The sequence below is a fragment of the Zea mays genome, chromosome 8, assembly GCF_902167145.1.
Source record: "Zea mays cultivar B73 chromosome 8, Zm-B73-REFERENCE-NAM-5.0, whole genome shotgun sequence".
NCBI classification, from domain to species: Eukaryota; Viridiplantae; Streptophyta; class Magnoliopsida; order Poales; family Poaceae; genus Zea; species Zea mays.
In genome coordinates this window covers 169,595,563-169,614,419 of record NC_050103.1, presented here as the reverse complement: position 1 = coordinate 169,614,419, position 18,857 = coordinate 169,595,563, and the positions used below count along the sequence as shown (strand labels likewise).

Here is an 18,857-nt window from a genome sequence, read left to right as displayed (position 1 = left end):
GCAAATGAGCCACCTCAAGATGACGGCAATGATCAAGGGGGAGATGCAAATGATCAAGACAAGGAGGATGAAGAGCAAAGACCGCCACACCCAAGAGTCCACCAAGCAATCCAACGAGATCACCCCGTCGACACCATCCTCGGCGACATTCATAAGGGGGTAACTACTCGATCTCGGGTTGCACATTTTTGTGAGCATTACTCTTTTGTTTCCTCTATTGAGCCACACAGGGTGGAGGAAGCACTTCAAGATTCGGATTGGGTGATGGCGATGCAAGAGGAGCTCAACAACTTCACTAGAAATGAGGTATGGCATTTAGTTCCACGTCCTAACCAAAATGTTGTAGGAACCAAATGGGTCTTCCGCAACAAGCAAGATGAGCATGGTGTGGTGACAAGGAACAAAGCACGACTTGTGGCCAAGGGATACTCCCAAGTCGAAGGTTTGGATTTCGGTGAAACCTATGCACCCGTAGCTAGGCTTGAGTCAATTCGCATATTATTGGCCTATGCTACTTACCATGGCTTTAAGCTTTATCAAATGGACGTGAAAAGTGCCTTCCTCAATGGACCAATCAAGGAAGAGGTCTATGTTGAGCAACCTCCCGGCTTTGAAGACAGTGAGTATCCTGACCATGTCTATAGGCTCTCTAAGGCGCTTTATGGGCTCAAGCAAGCCCCAAGAGCATGGTATGAATGCCTAAGAGATTTCCTTATTGCTAATGGCTTCAAAGTCGGCAAGGCCGATCCTACTTTATTCACTAAAACTCTTGACAATGATTTGTTTGTATGCCAAATTTATGTTGATGATATTATATTTGGGTCTACTAACGAATCTACATGTGAAGAATTTAGTAGGATCATGACACAGAAATTCGAGATGTCTATGATGGGGGAGTTGAAGTATTTTCTAGGATTTCAAGTCAAGCAACTCCAAGAGGGCACCTTCATTAGCCAAACGAAGTACACTCAAGACATTCTAACCAAGTTTGGAATGAAGGATGCCAAGCCCATCAAGACACCCATGGGAACCAATGGGCATCTCGACCTCGACACGGGAGGTAAGTCCGTGGATCAAAAGGTATACCGGTCGATGATTGGTTCATTGCTTTATTTATGTGCATCTCGACCGGACATTATGCTTTCCGTATGCATGTGTGCAAGATTCCAATCCGACCCTAAGGAATCCCACCTTACGGCCGTAAAACGAATCTTGAGATATTTGGCTTACACACCTAAGTTTGGGCTTTGGTACCCTCGGGGATCCACGTTTGATTTGATTGGTTATTCGGATGCCGATTGGGCGGGGTGCAAAATTAATAGGAAGAGCACATCGGGGACTTGTCAGTTCTTGGGAAGATCCTTGGTGTCTTGGGCTTCAAAGAAGCAAAATTCCGTCGCTCTTTCCACCGCCGAAGCCGAGTACATTGCCGCAGGTCATTGTTGCGCGCAATTGCTTTGGATGAGGCAAACCCTGCGGGACTACGGTTACAAATTAACCAAAGTCCCTTTGCTATGTGATAATGAGAGTGCAATCAAAATGGCCGACAATCCCGTCGAGCATAGCCGCACTAAGCACATAGCCATTCGGTATCATTTTCTTAGGGATCACCAACAAAAGGGAGATATCGAGATTTCTTATATTAACACTAAAGATCAATTAGCCGATATCTTTACCAAGCCTCTTGATGAACAAACTTTTACCAAACTTAGGCATGAGCTCAATATTCTTGATTCTCGCAACTTCTTTTGCTAGATTGCACACATAGCTCATTTATATACCTTTGATCATATCTCTTTTATATGCTATGACTAATGTGTTTTCAAGTCTATTTCAAACCAAGTCATAGGTATATTGAAAGGAAATTGGAGTCTTCGGCGACGACAAAGGCTTCCACTCCGTAACTCATACTTCGCCATCACTCCAAGCAACTCTCTATTCTTTGGGGAGAAATGAGCATCAAAGAAAAGGACTTCATCTTTGGTATAATCTTAACTCATTTTCTTATGACCAAAGGGGAAGATAGTTCTTTGAGGGCTCTAATGATTCCGTTTTTGGCGATTCATGCCAAAAAGGGGGAGAAATGAGCCCAAAGCAAAAGGACCGCACCACCACCAAATTCAAAAACTTAGTGCTTTCCAAGAAAATTTATCAATTGATATCATATTGTGTTCAAAAAGGGGAGAAAGAAGTATTTCAAAAATCTTACATCAAAACCCTCTTGAACACTAAGAGGAGGATTTAATTTAGGGGGAGTTTTGTTAAGTCAAAGGAAAAGCATTTGAAACAGGGGGAGAAAATTTCAAATCTTGAAAATGCTTTGCAAAATCTTATTCATTCACCTTTGACTATTTGCAAAAAGAACTTTGAAAAGGATTTACAAAAGAGTTTGCAAAAACAAAACATGTGGTGCAAGCGTGGTCCAAAATGTTATATAAGAAAGAAACATTCCATGCATATCTTGTAAGTAGTTATATTGGCTAAATTCCAAGCAACCTTTACACCTTCATTATGCAAACTAGTTCAATTATGCACTTCTATATTTGCTTTGGTTTGTGTTGGCATCAATCACCAAAAAGGGGGAGATTGAAAGGGAATTAGGCTTACACCTAGTTCCCAAATAATTTTGGTGGTTGAATTGCCCAACGCAAATCTTTGGACTAACTAGTTTGCCCAAGTGTATAGATTATACAGGTATTAAAGGTTCACATTCAGTCAATAAAAAGACCAAGTGTTGGATTCAACAAAGGAGCAATGAGGCAACCGAGGGCACCTCTGGCTGGAGGCACCGGACTGTCCGGTGTGCACCGGACAGTGTCCGGTGCGCCCAGAGGACACCAACTCAAACTCTTCGCCCTCGGGAATTCTCGGATGCCGGCGCGCTATAATTCACCGGACTGTCCGGTGTGCACCGGACATGTCCGGTGCTCCAAGGAAGCGCGGTCTCCGGAACTCGCCAGCCTCGGGTTCATGCGGCAGCCGCTCCGCTAAAATTCACCGGACTGTCCGGTGTGCACCGGACTGTCCGGTGTGCCAGCGAAGCAACGGCTCCCTGCGGCGCCAACGGCTCCCTGCGGTGCATTTAATGCGCGCGCAGCGCGCGCAGACGTCAGGCACGCCCATACTGGTGCACCGGACATCAAACAGTACATGTCCGGTGTGCACCGGACACCCAGGCGGGCCCACAAGTCAGAAGCTCCAACGGCTAGAATCCAACGGCAGTGATGACGTGGCAGGGGGCACCGGACTGTCCGGTGTGCACCGGACTGTCCGGTGCGCCATCGAACAGACAGGTTTCCAACGGCCACATTTGGTGGTTGGGGCTATAAATACCCCAACCACCCCTCCATTCATTGCATCCAAGTTTTCCACTTCCCAACTACTACAAGAGCTCTAGCATTCAATTCTAGACACACCAAAGAGATCAAATCCTCTCCAATTCCACACAAAGCCCTAGTGACTAGTGAGAGTGATTTGTTGTGTTCATTTGAGCTCTTGCGCTTGGATTGCTTTCTCTCTTTCATTCTTTCTTGTGATCAATACTCACTTGTAACCAAGGCAAGAGACACCAATTGTGTGGTGGTCCTTGCGGGGAGGTTTTGCTCCCGGTTGATTTGAGAAGAGAAAGCTCACTCGGTCCGAGGGACCGTTTGAGAGAGGGAAAGGGTTGAAAGAGACCCGGCCTTTGTGGCCTCCTCAACGGGGAGTAGGTTTGCGAGAACTGAACCTCGGTAAAACAAATCCGTGTGTCTCACTACATTATTCGCTTGCGATTTGTTTTGCGCCCTCTCTCGCGGACTCGTTTATATTTCTAACGCTAACCCGACTTGTAGTTTGTGTTTATATTTGTAAATTTCAGTTTCGCCCTATTCACCCCCCCTCTAGGCGACTATCAGGCATCGTGCGGAGGAGCATCGCTGCGGCTGCCAGGTTCTGACCAACCCCGCTGGATGCGGGCGACGGCCTGACCCTGGCATCGTTGGCGACGCGGTGCTGGAGACCTTGGGGCAGGTGACGTATTTCTCCGGCCAAGGGTTGGCCCGCCCATACCTGCCCGACGTCCTGTCGGATCGGCTCAAGCGCTCCTGTTCCCTCGTCGAGCCTGGCCTGCGCCTCGCGGACTTGCTCGAGTTGTGGGTCGTAACCCCCCGCCGGAGCGGGGACCACAGCTAGCTCCCGTGGGATGTCGGCGCGAGGCGCCGACCTAGGAAGATCACCGTCCTCCGGCATGCCGAGATGGTTGCCTTCGGAGGGATCCCCTAGCTCGATGTGGAAACATTCGCGGCTTGGGCCGCAGCTCTCGTTGCCAAGGTTGCGGCTTCCGTCGGAACAGTCGGAGAGGCAGTAGTCGCATGCGGTCATGAAGTCCCGCACGGCACTGGGGTTGCCAAGTCCGGAGAAATCCCAACAGATGCTGGGATCGTCATCTTCCTCGGACCCAGAGGGCCCGTAGGTCGAGACGTCCGTCAGCCGGTCCCAAGGCGACCGCATACGAAACCCCAGTGGGGTTGCACTCGCCTCAATGAGAGCGCCTGCCAAAGCGAGGTCGTTTGGCGGGTTGAGGCCGAGTCGAAATGACGTAAGATGGGAGTTAGTCGGTACCTTTTGGTCGACGAGGAGCGACGTAGTCATATCGGGGACTGGTTGCACCGTCATCTCAGGTACAAGGGCGACGTCCTGCAGGCTTTCCGCGAGCGCGCCGGCGTCGTCTTCTTGCTCGGGGTCAGCGTGTCGCGGGGGGGCGGCGCTTGCCTTCGTCTTGAACGCGAGGTCGACGTCCGGCGTGCCTTCCGTCGGGGCGTCGGGGGCGTCGATTCGCTTGACGACCAACGAAGCGCGGCCTCCCGCTTGGCCTTGATGGCCCCGCCTCCTCCTCCGTTGGCGGGGGAGAGAACGGAGCGAGCTCGAACGTTGCTCTTCCACCACGCGGGGAAGATGTCGTCGACTCCGCCACCGGCGGACGGGTTGCTGGCCGCCATTGTCGTCGTCGCGCGGCGGTGGAAGAAGTATCATGTCGTAGCTGCCGTCGAAGGACATGAACTCAAGAGTCCCGAAACGAAGCACCGTCCCGGGCCGGAGAGGTTGCTGGAGACTGCCCATCTGGAGCTTGACGGGGAGATGTTCGTCAGCACGCAGCAGGCCCCTACCTGGCGCGCCAACTGTCGGCGTTTCGAGACAGGGGGGGTCCCAAAGCCGACGAGTGAGTGTGCTGCGTGCCCCAGCCCAGATGGGTCGAGCGCGTGGGCGAGCACGAAGGGGGGAGAGGCGAGGTGGCCGGAGTCGAGCGTGAGAGAGGTGGAAGTCCCGCGGCCTTCGTGTTCGTCCCGCGCCCAGGTCGGGTGCGCTTGCAGTAGGGGGGTTACAAGCGTCCACGCGGGTGAGGGAAGCGAGCGGCCCCAAGAGAGCGCCTGTCCCGTCCTCGGTCCCGCGCGGCCAACCTTCTCTAAGAAGGCCCTGGTCCTCCCTTTTATAGTCGTAAGGAGAGGATCCAGGTGTACAATGGGGGGTGTAGCATAGTGCTACGTGTCTAGCGGAGAGAGAGCTAGCGCCCTAGGTACATGCCAATGTGGCAGCCGGAGAGGTCTTGGCACCTTGCTGGCGTGATGTCGTGGCTGTCGGAGGTGCGACGAAGCCTGGCGGAGGGACAGCTGTTGGAGCGGTCGAGTCCTTGCTGACGTCGCCCTGCTTCCGTAAGAGAGCTGGGGGCCGCCGTCGTCACAGAGCTTGTGGAGCGCCATCATTGCCCATCCGGCGGAGCTGGCCGGATGGGACGCCGGTCTTGTTCTCCGTGACCCGAGTCGATTCGGGGTAGGATGATGATGGCGCCTCCTGTTGACGTGGCGGGTCTGTGCCCTAGGCAGGGTGACGTGGGGGCTCCTCCGAAGCCGAGGTTGAGTCCGTCTTCTGTTGCTGAGGCCGAGTCCGAGCCCCTGGGTCGGGCGAGGCGGAAGTCGTTCGGCAGAGGCCAGGGCGGAGTCCGAGCCCTGGGGTCGGGCGAGGCGGAGTTCGTCGTCTTCCGGGGCCGAGCCCGAGTCCGAGCCCTGGGGTCGGGCGGAGCGGAGTTCGTTGTCTTCCGGGTCTTAGCCCGAGTCCGAGCCCTGGGGTCGGGCGGAGCGGAAGTCGTTCGGCAGAGGCCAGGGCGGAGTCCGAGCCCTGGGGTCGGGCGAGGCGGAGTTCGTCGTCTTCCGGGGCCGAGCCCGAGTCCGAGCCCTGGGGTCGGGCGGAGCGGAGTTCGCTGTCTTCCGGGTCTTAGCCCGAGTCCGAGCCCTGGGGTCGGGCGGAGCGGAGTTCGCCGTCTTCCGGGTCTTAGCCCGAGTCCGAGCCCTGAGGTCGGGCGGAGCGGAGTTCGCCGTCTTCCGGGTCTTAGCCCGAGTCCGAGCCCTGGGGTCGGGCGGAGCGGAGTTCGCCGTCTTCCGGGTCTTAGCCCGAGTCCGAGCCCTAGGGTCGGGCGGAGCGGAGTTCGCCGTCTTCCGGGTCTTAGCCCGAGTCCGAGCCCTGGGGTCGGGCGGAGCGGAGTTCGCCGTCTTCCGGGTCTTAGCCCGAGTCCGAGCCCTGGGGTCGGGCGGAGCGGAGTTCGCCGTGGCGCCTTTGGCAAGGCCCGACTGCCTCTCAGACTCACTCTGTCGAGCGGCACCGCAGTCGGAGTGGCGCAGACGGCGCTGTCCTTCTGTTAGACTGGTCAGTGGAGCGGTGGAGTGACGGCGGTCACTTCGGCTCTGCCGGGGGGGCGTGTGTCAGGATAAAGGTGTCAGGCCACCTTTGCGTTAAATGCTCCTGCAACTTGGTTAGTCGGTGTGGCAATTTAGTCAGGGTTGCTTCTGAGCGAAGCCAAGGCCTTGGGCAAGCCGGTGATGTGTCCGCCGTAAAAAGGGGGGCCTCGGGCGAGACAGAAGTCTCTCGAGGTCGGCTGCCCTCGGCCGAGGCTAGGCTCGGGTGAAGCGTGATCGAGTCACTCGTGTGGACTGATCCCTGACTTAATCGTACCCATCAGGCCTTTGCAGCTTTATGCTGATGGGGGTTACCAGCTGAGAATTAGGCGTCTTGAGGGTACCCCTAATTATGGTCCCCGACACCTTCCGACAGAAGGCGCCCCCGGTGGCTCTCGTCGTAGAATGGGTCGAGGAGGTGGAACTGTGCCATCCTACAAAATGAAATTAATGTTAGTAAGTAATATAGCCTTATTAAATAAAATTAAGGTAGTATCATTAAACTAAAAATACAAACCTCGCTAATCTGCCAACGACAAGTGCGTGAATTATGACCAAGTCTACCGCACTTGCCACACTCATACTGCTCGGGGTCGGTAAGAAATGGTGTTCTCCTTCCCCTTCTACTCCTACCACCAACCTGATCCATAACCATCTTGTGCCTCGTCCTCTTCCTGGATCCACGCTTGGTCCAACGACTGCTTGGATCAGCGACATACTTTGGGCCATCGTACGGAGGCCACTCACCCGCGTCACGATAAGGAATAAATCTTGGACTCCAAGTCAACACTAGTTTATCAATAGTAAACTCTTGAGGTATCCTCCTCTCTAAGTCAAAGTTACGAGCTCGAGCAGCTGCGATTAGATGAGAACATGGAAAATGGTATTGCCTGGGTGCGCCACAAGTACATGACAAGTCATTAAGGACAACCACATGCTTCCTCGACTCTTGTGACTCGCCGTCAGAAGTAGTACCAGCTTGAAGGAATACCTCATATGTCCCTGACTGTAAGTCAAAACAATCAACAGTGTGTGTGTTTGCCCTTTCCTTTGCCTTCTCTAGAAAGGTCTTAGGCTTTGGAGCCCATCTCTCTCCCTCATTCTGCAATCCAACTGCATGGGTGTGTCTATCATTAAACCATGCCACAAGCTTGTAAAAGGTAAATGTCACTATAGCAGTGACCGGCATACCACGTATGCCCAACAATAATTTGTTGAATGACTCAGCCATGTTACTACACTGGAACTCATATCTCCATCCACCTAAGTCGTGAGCTCTCGTCCACTTCTCCAAATCCGGCATCAATCCATTCAACCAATCTCTACCTTCGGCATTTGTTGCGACTTTGAGCTTTTCTAACTTTTCTCTAAAGAACTTGTCTTCCAACTGTCGACATGTCTCCTGGAAAAGCTCAAAGTTATCCTTGACACCATCCTTACGCAGAAGATTCTCAGCAAGGTGTCGAGTACACCACCTGTGATGAATAGGAGGGTACCCATCGATCTGCTCACGGACCGCGTTGAGTATTCCCTGGTGCCGATCTGATATTACACCAACTTCCCGTCCTGGGCCAACCACATGTATCCGGACCAGTCGCAGGAACCAGCCCCAACTGTCTTTGTTCTCTTTCTCAACCAGAGCAAATGCTAGGGGAACTAGCTTGTTGTTTGCATCAACGGATATGGCAATTAGAAGAGTGCCCTGATACTTGCCGAGAAGAAACGTGTCGTCAATTGAAAAGACAGGACGACAATGCCGGAAGGCATCCACACACTGGGGAAAGCACCAGAACGCACGGAAGAATATCTGTCTCCCATCAATCGATGCATTTGGTTTAGGGATGTACTCATAATGCATGCCTGGATTGACCGCCTTCATTGCATTTAAAAGAACAGGTAGCTGCTCGTACCCAGACTCCCAGTCCCCATATATCATCTTCCACGCACACTGCTTAGCCCTCCAAGCTTTACCATATGTTATCTTGTACCCATCAAACACATTCTCCACGATCCTCATGATTGTCCTAACCTTCATATTTGGTTCCGACTGCAGTATTCCCATAAGTCGCTTCCCAATGAGGGTTGATGTCAATTGGCGATGTTTCATCGTTAACTCATGTTCAGCACATGTGTGTGGCCCCACTACTTTTGTTATCTTCCACTTTGTGGTGATCTTTTGTATCCTAGCACAAACCCTCCATGAACAATTATCCTTGTCGCATACAACCGTGTAACGACGTTTCTCGTACGAATGAAGTACTCTATACGGCCTCTTACGTAAAACTGCGTAATGCTGCAACCACCTCTTCAAGGCAGTTAGGTCCTTGAAGACCCTACCCTTTTCAATCATCATGCTAGGACCGGCCTCAGGAGCGTCAAGCAGCTCATCATCCCTTCCCTCTGCATTTGCCTGATGAGAAAGACTAAGATCGCTGAACTCATGCACTCTAGGATCCCGACCGTCTGGAAAAACACGTTGCAACATCTCAATGTCACTCTCTGTGAGTTCACCAACCGGGCGATCATCATCTGAATCGGCAGCCATAGCAAAGGCATATGGCTCCTCTTCATTCCTAAACTTAGGACTGTTGGAGGCAATAAAACCATCACCGAAGCAGCCACGTGCCTCGGTCTGAGGATCAACCACAAGAGTAGGAGTCTCTCCTGCAACATGTACAAGATGATCAGTCCCACGTCAAATGGAATGAGCAAAGTGCTCATGGTCCAAAATGAAGATGTAATGCCAATAAGACTTACTGCAATTGGTTTGTGACAAAGGGATACACGCAGCTAAATCTGTCTGCAGACCATCTCCAGGCTGACTTAATGGGATCAAATTGGGGCCAGATTGAGCATCAGGAACAGTTGGCACGTCATCGATAGCACGATCAAAGTCTTCATGGGGACGATCTAATACAACCGGACGCACCACAACCTCCATGAGTTGCAAATGGGTCTTCATAGCCGAAGTAATATAATTATCCCAATCCAGTTGACAATCAATTGGGATGACTCGTCTTATGACATTTGGTGGATGACCGATATTAAGCACTCCGTCAACCGCAATGTCATCAGCTTCATGGAAACCTAACTTTTGTTTAGCCTTTGTAAACACATCTCTCAAGGAGGGTCTACCATCGAATAGTACCGGCACGTGTCGCATGTCAATGAACTTGGCATTTCCATACGGATCTTGTTCCACATTGCCTCCATGATACAAGCTCAAAAAATTGTCCATCTATTTGAAACACCAATTAAACATTCAATATAAACTGTGGATGGTTATTACCTAACCACAAACCACTAATTACTACCTAAATAAGTACAAATATAACCACCACCCACTAATATACTAACCACATTATAAAATACTCATATATAATAATTGCAAATTTTGACAGCACCTCCCCTGCACGGGGAGGATAAAAAACATGCACATTTGACTCACATTCATAATATTCAATCAAATTAGCATTTATCACATTATAAAATACTCATATATAATAATTGCAAATTTTGACAGCACCTCCCCTGCACGGGGAGGATAAAAAACATGCACATTTGACTCACATTCATAATATTCAATCAAATTAGCATTTATCACAATAACTAACATTCATCACATTCAAAAAACCACAAATTATAGCAAAACAATTTAACATAATTAACACAAAATGCTTACACAATAAACAAAAACCATATAAAATTTACCTAAACGGTCGGGGATGAACGTCGACGACGCGGGCGAGGAGCGAGCGCGACCGAGGAGCGCGCCCGGAACGGGACGACGGCCGTGCGGCGGCGATGGGAGGCGTCCGGCCGTGTCGGGGCGGCGGCGCGGTCAGGGCTGGCGGGGCTGCTGGGGGGCGGGCGTGGCGGGGCTGCCGGGGGGCGGGCGTGGCGTGTCCGGGCGGCGCCGGTCGGGGGAGGAGCGGCGCCGGGCGGGGCGGCGGGGGCGCTTGAGGGGCGGGGCGGCGGGGGCGCTTGAGGGGCGGGGGCGTGCGTGGCAGGGCGTCGCCGGCCGGGGAGGAGCGGCGCAAGGCCGGGTGTGGGCGGGGCGTCGCCGGCCGGGGAGGAGCGGCGCCGGCCGGGTGCGGGCGGGGGGTCGCCGGCCGGGGAGGAGCGGCGCCGGGCGGGGACGGGCTTGGCGTCGCCGGCCGGTGGAGGAGCGGCGCTGGCCGGGGGCGGGCGGGGCGGCGGCCGGTGGTGGAGCGCCGCCGGGGAGTAGCGCGGGCCGGGGAAGGAGTAGCGCCGGCGCGGGGTCTTGGGGGCGGCGTGAGTTCAATTTTTTTTTGCACAGAAGATTGACAGAGGTTGAATACAGGGGGTCGGCGCCAAGATCTATGGCGCCGACCCCCCGGACACGTGTTGCGCCGCCGACACGGGGGTCGGCGCCATAGATCTTGGCGCCGACCCCCTGACACGTCACTGCCAGCCAACCGCCACGTCTGACGTATAAGCGCCAATAGTATTGGCGCCGGCACACAGAAGCTCGGCGCCAATGATGACGGCGCCGAGCTAAGGGTCCATTTTTTGAAATGAAACTGCCAGGGGCATATTTGTGGGAAAAAAACCTGAAAAGGGCCAATTTGCAAAAAAGTTGGTCGCTGCTCATTAGCAATGACTGCTGCCCCATGCCCCCATCAACGATGTCTAAAGGCATTTCTCCACTCGAAGTCTCTATCGAACTGACGACATGTCAAACCCGTCTCTGGTGAGACCAGCAGACCAGTTGCTGGCATCCGTTTCTTCAAGGCTGCGCACCGACCGAATTTTTTGTATTTTGATCCTTTCTCGAAAAAAAATCACGTTTGGACCCTAGAAAAATTTAATATCATTTTTGGACCCTTTGCTCGGCGCCATAGTCTATGACGCCGAGTTAACACATCTCGGCGCCATAGACTATGGCGCCGAGGTACGTGTTGCGCTGGCACAACCCGGACGACGTGGCGCCGACGTGGTACCGAGCTCGGCACCAAGATCTATGGCGCCGAGCTCGGATGTGTAACAACAAAACTTGTCTAGCTCATTTGGTAGAGTGTAAGGTTTTTAACATTGAGGTCGTGAGTTCGAGTCAATACTTTTTGTCTTTGTCACTGATTTGTTTTTTTTTTCAGATTTTTTCGTTTATACAGTCCAAATTTATTTCTCATTTAGATTTTTTTTGACTTATTACATTCGTCCTTAAAAAGCCTTCCCGTAGACCGTAGTAGTGATATGGCGTGGACAAAGATATATACGGACTGATTATAGGATATTAAAATAGGTAATATATATCAATACAGAAATAGTCGTTGTACATACACTATAATATTAGTGTACTAGATATGTCCAAAAAAATGCAACTCGATCGATATTCGGCCCAAGTCAAAATTATCTCAATTTATAAATAATAGTATCAACAGATATAATTAAAGAAGTTATACTATAACAATGTATTGTATCATAAATCTAATACTAGTCATTTGACATCATAAATACTAGTAGTTTTTTTTTAAAAAGTAAGTGAAATTAAGAATGGCTCGACTTGATATGTAGCTAGAAGAACGTCATTCTTTATTTACCAAATGGAATTAGAAGTCCATTAGACCAACTCCAGCAGACTCCCTCTCCGTATCCCTAAAACGCGCGGCCAACACATTCTCTCTCCTCTCCGTATCCGTCTCCGTTTCCAGCAACACTCCCCATCCCACTCCGCATGCAGTCTATGACACCTGGGGCCCGCCAGCAGGCGCGCGCGCACGCAGAGAGCTGCGGAGAGGAGAGAGAAAGTGTAGAAATGGGGAGCGCAGGGACACGGCGTCCATTTTGCGGAGAGGGATGCGGAGCCTGCTGGAGCGCGCAATAGTGCCTCAGACCGTGCAAAATGCGGATGCGGAGTGGGATACGGAGTGTTGCTGGAGTTGGTCTTACACGGGTTCTGGGCTCGGATGATAATGAGCGAGTCAACGGTAAAAAAAACGAGGGATGCTAGGAGCAAAAAAATTTAGATGAGAAATAAATCTAGACGGACAAATTTGCGACATAAACAAAAAAATCTGGACAACAAAATAACGGTGACAAATTCAAAAAATATTGAACGTCCACAATGGGGCTCGAACCCACGACCTCAAGATTAAAAACCTTGCACTCTACCGACTGAGCTAGACAAGTTTTATTGTTACACAATAGTCACAAAAATAAAACTGGATGAGAAATAAATCAGGACAAACAAATCAACGACATAAACGAAAAATATGGACAAAAAAATAAATAAGTGACAAAGACAAAAGGTTAAAAACACCCACCGCGGGGCTCAAACCCGCGACCACAAGTTTAAAAGCCTTGTATTTTACCAACTGAGCTAAACAAGTTTTCTGTACATAACATAGCTCGGCGCCAAGATCTATGGCGTCGAGCTCGGTACCACGTCGGTGCCACGACGTCCGTTTGTGCCAACACAGCACGTACCTCGGCGCCATAGCCTATGGCGTCGAGCTGTGTTACCTCGGCGCCACAGGCTACGGCGCCCAGTAAATAGTTCAAAAATGACATTAAAATTTTTAAGGTACAAACTTGAATTTTTTTCCGACGAAGGACCAAAATGCAAAAAATTCGGGCGCACCGATGCGAGCCGTGGAAGACCAAAAGTATATTCCACAATAGCCAGCCAGAGCCCAGAGGCAGTAGTCACCCACGGCGGCTGCCACGTAAAATAAAGGCTGCTCCTCGCCTTTCCGGCGCACGCATCGCACACTTGGATTTGAGTACGAGTCACAGCTCTGGAAGTGGAAGCTGCCCATGGCTTTCGTCTCCGTTCAGAAAGGAAAACCACGACGGCGACCGGTGAACCGCACTCCGGTATGTGTCACGGCCACGTGAATTCCACGGCCCCAGCACCAGATGCCGTGTCGCACTTGCGAGAGACGGTCATGGTCCAGCTAGCGGTCCGGGCTCCGTCGTGCACAGACGCAGCGATGCCGCCACGCGACCAGAGACCTGCACTGCCTGGTGGCTGGTGCCCTGGTTTGAGCGAGCCGACGTCATGCTTTGGACCCTGGTCCGCACCTCTAAACCTGTACGTACGTGCACACTGCACGGGACGGGAGGAAGGAGCCGTGCCGTCGCCCGGCAACGAGCCGGGCTCGCCAGCGCCAGGTTTAGGTCTGTGGACGTGTGGTGGAACCGTGGACGGGGACGGACGCCTCCGGAAACCACTTGCGACAGACGGTTTTGGTGCGCCGCTATCCCGTATCGCCTCGCGTCGCGCTCCATCCGCAATGCGGACTCTCGAAGCCGCGACGACGCGCGCCACCCTCCTCGCCTTTCGTGCCACCGGCGACAAAACCGGGCCCGTCGGGACTCGGGAGGCGTTACCGCCGTACAGTACTGTACATGGGTGGACCTGCTGCGGGGTCTGCGGCGCGGCAGGTGGCACGCACGCGCGGGGGGATCCGCACCGCACCGCACCGCAGCGGGCGGCATTGGACCGTGGTGGATTGCGACGGCGCGTCACGCGTGGGGCGGCTCGATCGCCGGCGGACCACTGGGGAACCGGGGGTTGGTGGCACGATGGGCCAAACGAACCCGGCCCGGCAATTTATTTATATATCTATTGTCACTCCTTAAAATAGAGCAATGACAAGCTAGTAATTATGTATAAAAAACTAGAAAACTGAGACCCAAACACTACATCTAACTTTGTTTTTTATAAACCAGTTTTTAGAAACTAGATATAGAAAAGGTTTAAAAAAACAGCGTGCTTCTAAACAAACCCTCTCCTACAGTGTCGGTGCCCAAAACAAACGAACTATTAGTTACCCCTCCACTCAACATAGTCGAGGTGCACTAGACATGTTCGATGCGCACCCACTCTTTGTACTAGACACATCTAATGTCTTTCCAATAACTAGTTTCAGAAAACTAGTCGTCACTGTATTGATATCCGAAGCTCACACTAGACATGTTTGGTGAGTACAATGCTCGAGTGCAACTGTCGTCACTGTACTGATATCCTCCTCGCTACTGTCGTAATATATTAACTCCAAACTTTACATCTTTTTTTAGTCTCCCTCACCTAGATTCTTATAACGCGACAGTCTGAGTAACCAACCATGCAACCACCATGACCTCGTTGTTGTCATCGTATATTAACCCCCAACTTTCCATCTCTTTTTCCGTCACCATCTCCCTCACCTAGATTCTTATAAAACACGAGTATGTGTAACCAACCATGCAACCACCATGAGCGCTTCTTCCTTATTGTTCCTCGTCTAACAAAGATACATTAAGCCTTTATCTATTGCTTCCTTGTGTGCGTAAACAACCATACAATCATCACGAGCGCTTCCAACTTCTCGTTGTCGTCGTATATTAACCCCTAACTTTCCATCTCTATTCCTGTCTCTGTGTTCTTTACCTTGTATTCTTTCGCGTGGCAATAGAGGATATCTTGTCGAGCAAGTGGCCATAGAGGACATCGAGCAGGCCATCGCCTCTTACTTGTCATCCGCTACCGTGGTACCCCACTGTCACCTACGCCGCCACCTTCACCTTCCCCCATTGACAAGCCCCTCGAACCACTGTTGTGACTTTTCGCCGCCATATGCCTTTGGAGAAAGTGAGACAGGAATAAATGAGAGTGTGGAAGACGAGGCGTCACCGCCACCGATGCGTGGTTGAACAGCCGAGGGAAAGGGGAAGACGTTCTGGATCCCGAGTTGAGTTTACTTTTGTGAGATATCAAAATCGAATATACTAAGCTAGAAACTTATTTTGTCCGCAAAAGGACTCGATGGCGATGTCACCGATGCAATTTACATTGTCTGCAACTGTCAAATTTAATATCTATCTCTACTTCTATATGTGGGAATTTCTCCCTTCATGTCGTCTCCCACCTGACAAAAATAATTTCTTCCCACATGCCTACAAAAATCTAAAAAATACAAGTGACTAGGGATTGAACCCAGGTCACAAAGAACAAACTACCACCTTCTAACCAATACATCATTTGTTGATTTATGTTAGATAAAGTATATATGTCATTAATGTATATGTTCTAATAATTTAGAAAATAAAAAATCGTGCCAGATCGATCTGGCACTGTAGGCTAAGAAGACGGTCTAGGCACGTCATGAGCACACTTTAAGTCATAACGGAATAGACCATGTCACTATTAAACAGGTTATGCCTTAGACTGGTCCGCTAGACACATTCTATTTAGTCATTTATAGTACATTATCTCTCACTCATCGTCCCTATCTCACTAGCGTAAAAAAGCGAGCAAAAAAATCTTTTTATGTCTGACTCCACCACGTACCTCATTATTCTCACTCACTAATCTATAAATTTAGATATAATTGAATAACTATCTCATTTAAAAAATATCTATCCATGTGATATATATAAATTATAGTAATGCACATGTAACTAATTAATATATTAGCAGTTCCTCTGTTTTAAAAATAAAATTCGTTTTAAAAAATTAATAAATTTATATGATATTTGATGTATATGTTTTTAAATTTACCACAATCTATTTAAATATAGACATATATATATATATTAAAAAAACAAGACAACTAATATTTTGAGACGCGTCAACAAACCGGGGGCAGCACCGCTCGCGCCGCACAAGGTTCGATCTGGTGGCGCACGCAGGTCAGATCCCATTTTCTGTCTGGTTTCTTTCCCCTTGGCCAAGCCCAAGCCCAAACCCGGGAACCCCGTCTTTAAAAAGTACACCCTCGACTCGTCCTCCGCATTCCCCGTTTGCCTTGTTTACCATTCCTCCCCAAAACACATCCTGCGATCCTCGAAGCCTCCGCCGAGCATCGATCATGTCGGCCTACTGCGGCAAGTACGCGGGTACGTTCCATCGTCTCCTCCTTCGTTGCTGATCTGCTTGTGATGTCGTTTGGCCTCGTGTGTCGTAGATCTACGATCTACTAGTTGTTCGTTGTTGATGCCCTCAGATCTACCTGCGTTTGACGAGTATGTTAACGATTCGTCTAGCTCTGAGAGACCCAAGGGATTTGCGGATCCTTTTTTAGATCCGTACAGGCTCTTGCGGTCGTGCCTACTTGTGTGTGACTTTAGGGGTTTGGTGGTTGCCAAAAGGGTTTAGGAGAGAGCAGCAGGTGATGCCTCTGGTCGGTTAATTTGATTTGGGGTTCGCTTATTTTTGTTTCGATTTTATCCATCCATATAGCTGTATGATTCTGTTTATGCTGTTTCCGATTGAGGCACACGGCGTTTGGCACGTCGTTGGATCATGACGAAAGATAAATTCTCCTGCTAGCATGCACTGGTGGATCATGTTGTTAGTTTTTTTGTGCGTATTTCAAATGATGTTACCTGCTTGTTGATTCTAAATATTTTTCCTGTCATGTCTGCTAGAATAGATGCTATATGCATGCATCTAGGATAGTCAGATCTACAAATCCTTTTAAGCTTACCTACCGTGCTAGTAGAATCGTCATATGTGGTTCCTTTTAGTAGTGATGTTTATGGTAATCCAGTTATATATAAAGAGGACATATCCTGTGCAATCACTAGTAGTGATTTTCCTGACTTAACATTTTAAAAGTGATTGTTGTATTATTTATTAGGACGGCCTCTGTACTAGTTAGATAACCGTGCTAATGCTTATTGATTGTCAAGTCCCACTGTTCTTGCTCTAAATCTGTGTCTGTTGTTTTGCAGATGAGCTCATCAAGAATGCTGCCTACATCGGCACCCCTGGCAAGGGTATCCTTGCTGCTGATGAGTCAACTGGCACCATTGGCAAGCGCCTTTCCAGCATCAATGTCGAGAACGTGGAGGAGAACCGGCGGGCTCTCCGTGAGCTCCTGTTCTGCTGCCCTGGTGCCCTCCAGTACATCAGCGGTGTGATCCTCTTCGAGGAGACCCTCTACCAGAAGACCAAGGATGGCAAGCCTTTTGTCGATGTCCTCAAGGAGGGAGGCGTCCTCCCTGGCATCAAGGTCGACAAGGGCACCATTGAGGTTGTTGGCACCGACAAGGAGACCACCACCCAGGGCCACGATGACCTCGGCAAGCGCTGCGCTAAGTACTACGAGGCCGGTGCCCGCTTTGCCAAGTGGCGTGCTGTTCTCAAGATTGGCCCCAACGAGCCGTCACAGCTTGCCATTGACCTGAATGCTCAGGGTCTGGCTCGCTACGCCATCATCTGCCAGGAGAACGGTCTGGTGCCAATTGTTGAGCCTGAGATCCTTGTTGATGGCCCTCATGACATTGATCGCTGCGCTTACGTCACTGAGACAGTCCTTGCTGCCTGCTACAAGGCTCTCAACGAGCACCATGTCCTCCTGGAGGGTACCCTCCTGAAGCCCAACATGGTGACTCCTGGCTCCGACTCTAAGAAGGTGACACCTGAGGTGATCGCCCAGTACACCGTCCGTACCCTCCAGAGGACCGTCCCTGCTGCTGTGCCTGCTGTTGTCTTCCTCTCCGGTGGACAGAGCGAGGAGGAGGCCACCCTGAATCTCAATGCCATGAACAAGCTCAGCACCAAGAAGCCATGGGCCCTGTCCTTCTCCTTCGGCCGTGCCCTCCAGGCGAGCACCCTCAAGGCCTGGGCTGGCAAGGTGGAGAACGTGGAGAAGGCTAGAGCGGCCTTCCTCGCCAGGTGCAAGGCCAACTCCGAGGCTACCCTCGGCACCTACAAGGGTGATGCTGCCGCCGACACCGAGAGCCTTCACGTCAAGGACTACAAGTACTGAGTTGCTTCTCTTTGCGATCCCGTTGTTTTGGAACTCCTGCCTGCGAGTAGGTTGCTGAGTGTTGTTTGCTTGTTAGAGCTTTTATATTCGGACATGAAAAAAACATGCTTCCTATGTGGATGATGGTTATCTTTATATTCGTATATTAACTACTAGTCTCTGTTGTTAATTTCCGTGTAATTTGCTCCTCCCAGATGGGAGAATCGAACGCCGCTTTTTTGTTCTATCTGATATTCTGTATGCTGGAGTCCTATTCTTTGGGGGTGTTTGGTTTATAGGGACTAAACTTTAGTCCCTCCACTTTATTCCATTTCAGTTCATAAATTGTTAAATAAGGAAACTAAAATATAGTTTTAGTTTCTATATTTAATAATTTAGGGACTAAAATGGAATAAAATGGAGGGACTAAACATTAGTCCCTATAAAC

General features: G+C 50.5%; 1 protein-coding gene across 1 annotated transcript; it reads left to right on the top strand.

Annotated features, from left to right (window-relative positions):
• Positions 1–16,483: 16,483 nt before the first annotated feature.
• Positions 16,484–18,597, top strand: LOC100272913 (fructose-bisphosphate aldolase cytoplasmic isozyme). Its single transcript, NM_001147365.2, has 2 exons — positions 16,484–16,553; positions 17,391–18,597. The coding sequence occupies exons 1-2, from the start codon at positions 16,526–16,528 to the stop codon at positions 18,428–18,430; spliced, it is 1,068 nt and encodes a 355-aa protein (NP_001140837.2). The 5' UTR covers positions 16,484–16,525; the 3' UTR covers positions 18,431–18,597.
• The last annotated feature ends 260 nt before the right edge of the window (positions 18,598–18,857 follow it).

Bases quoted from the DNA above. Each gene is read 5' to 3' on its own strand.
- LOC100272913 (NM_001147365.2), top strand. From the start codon at position 16,526: ATGTCGGCCTACTGCGGCAAGTACGCGG. The intron at 16,554-17,390 runs GTACGTTCCATC...GTTGTTTTGCAG, and splicing joins CTACTGCGGCAAGTACGCGG to ATGAGCTCATCAAGAATGCT.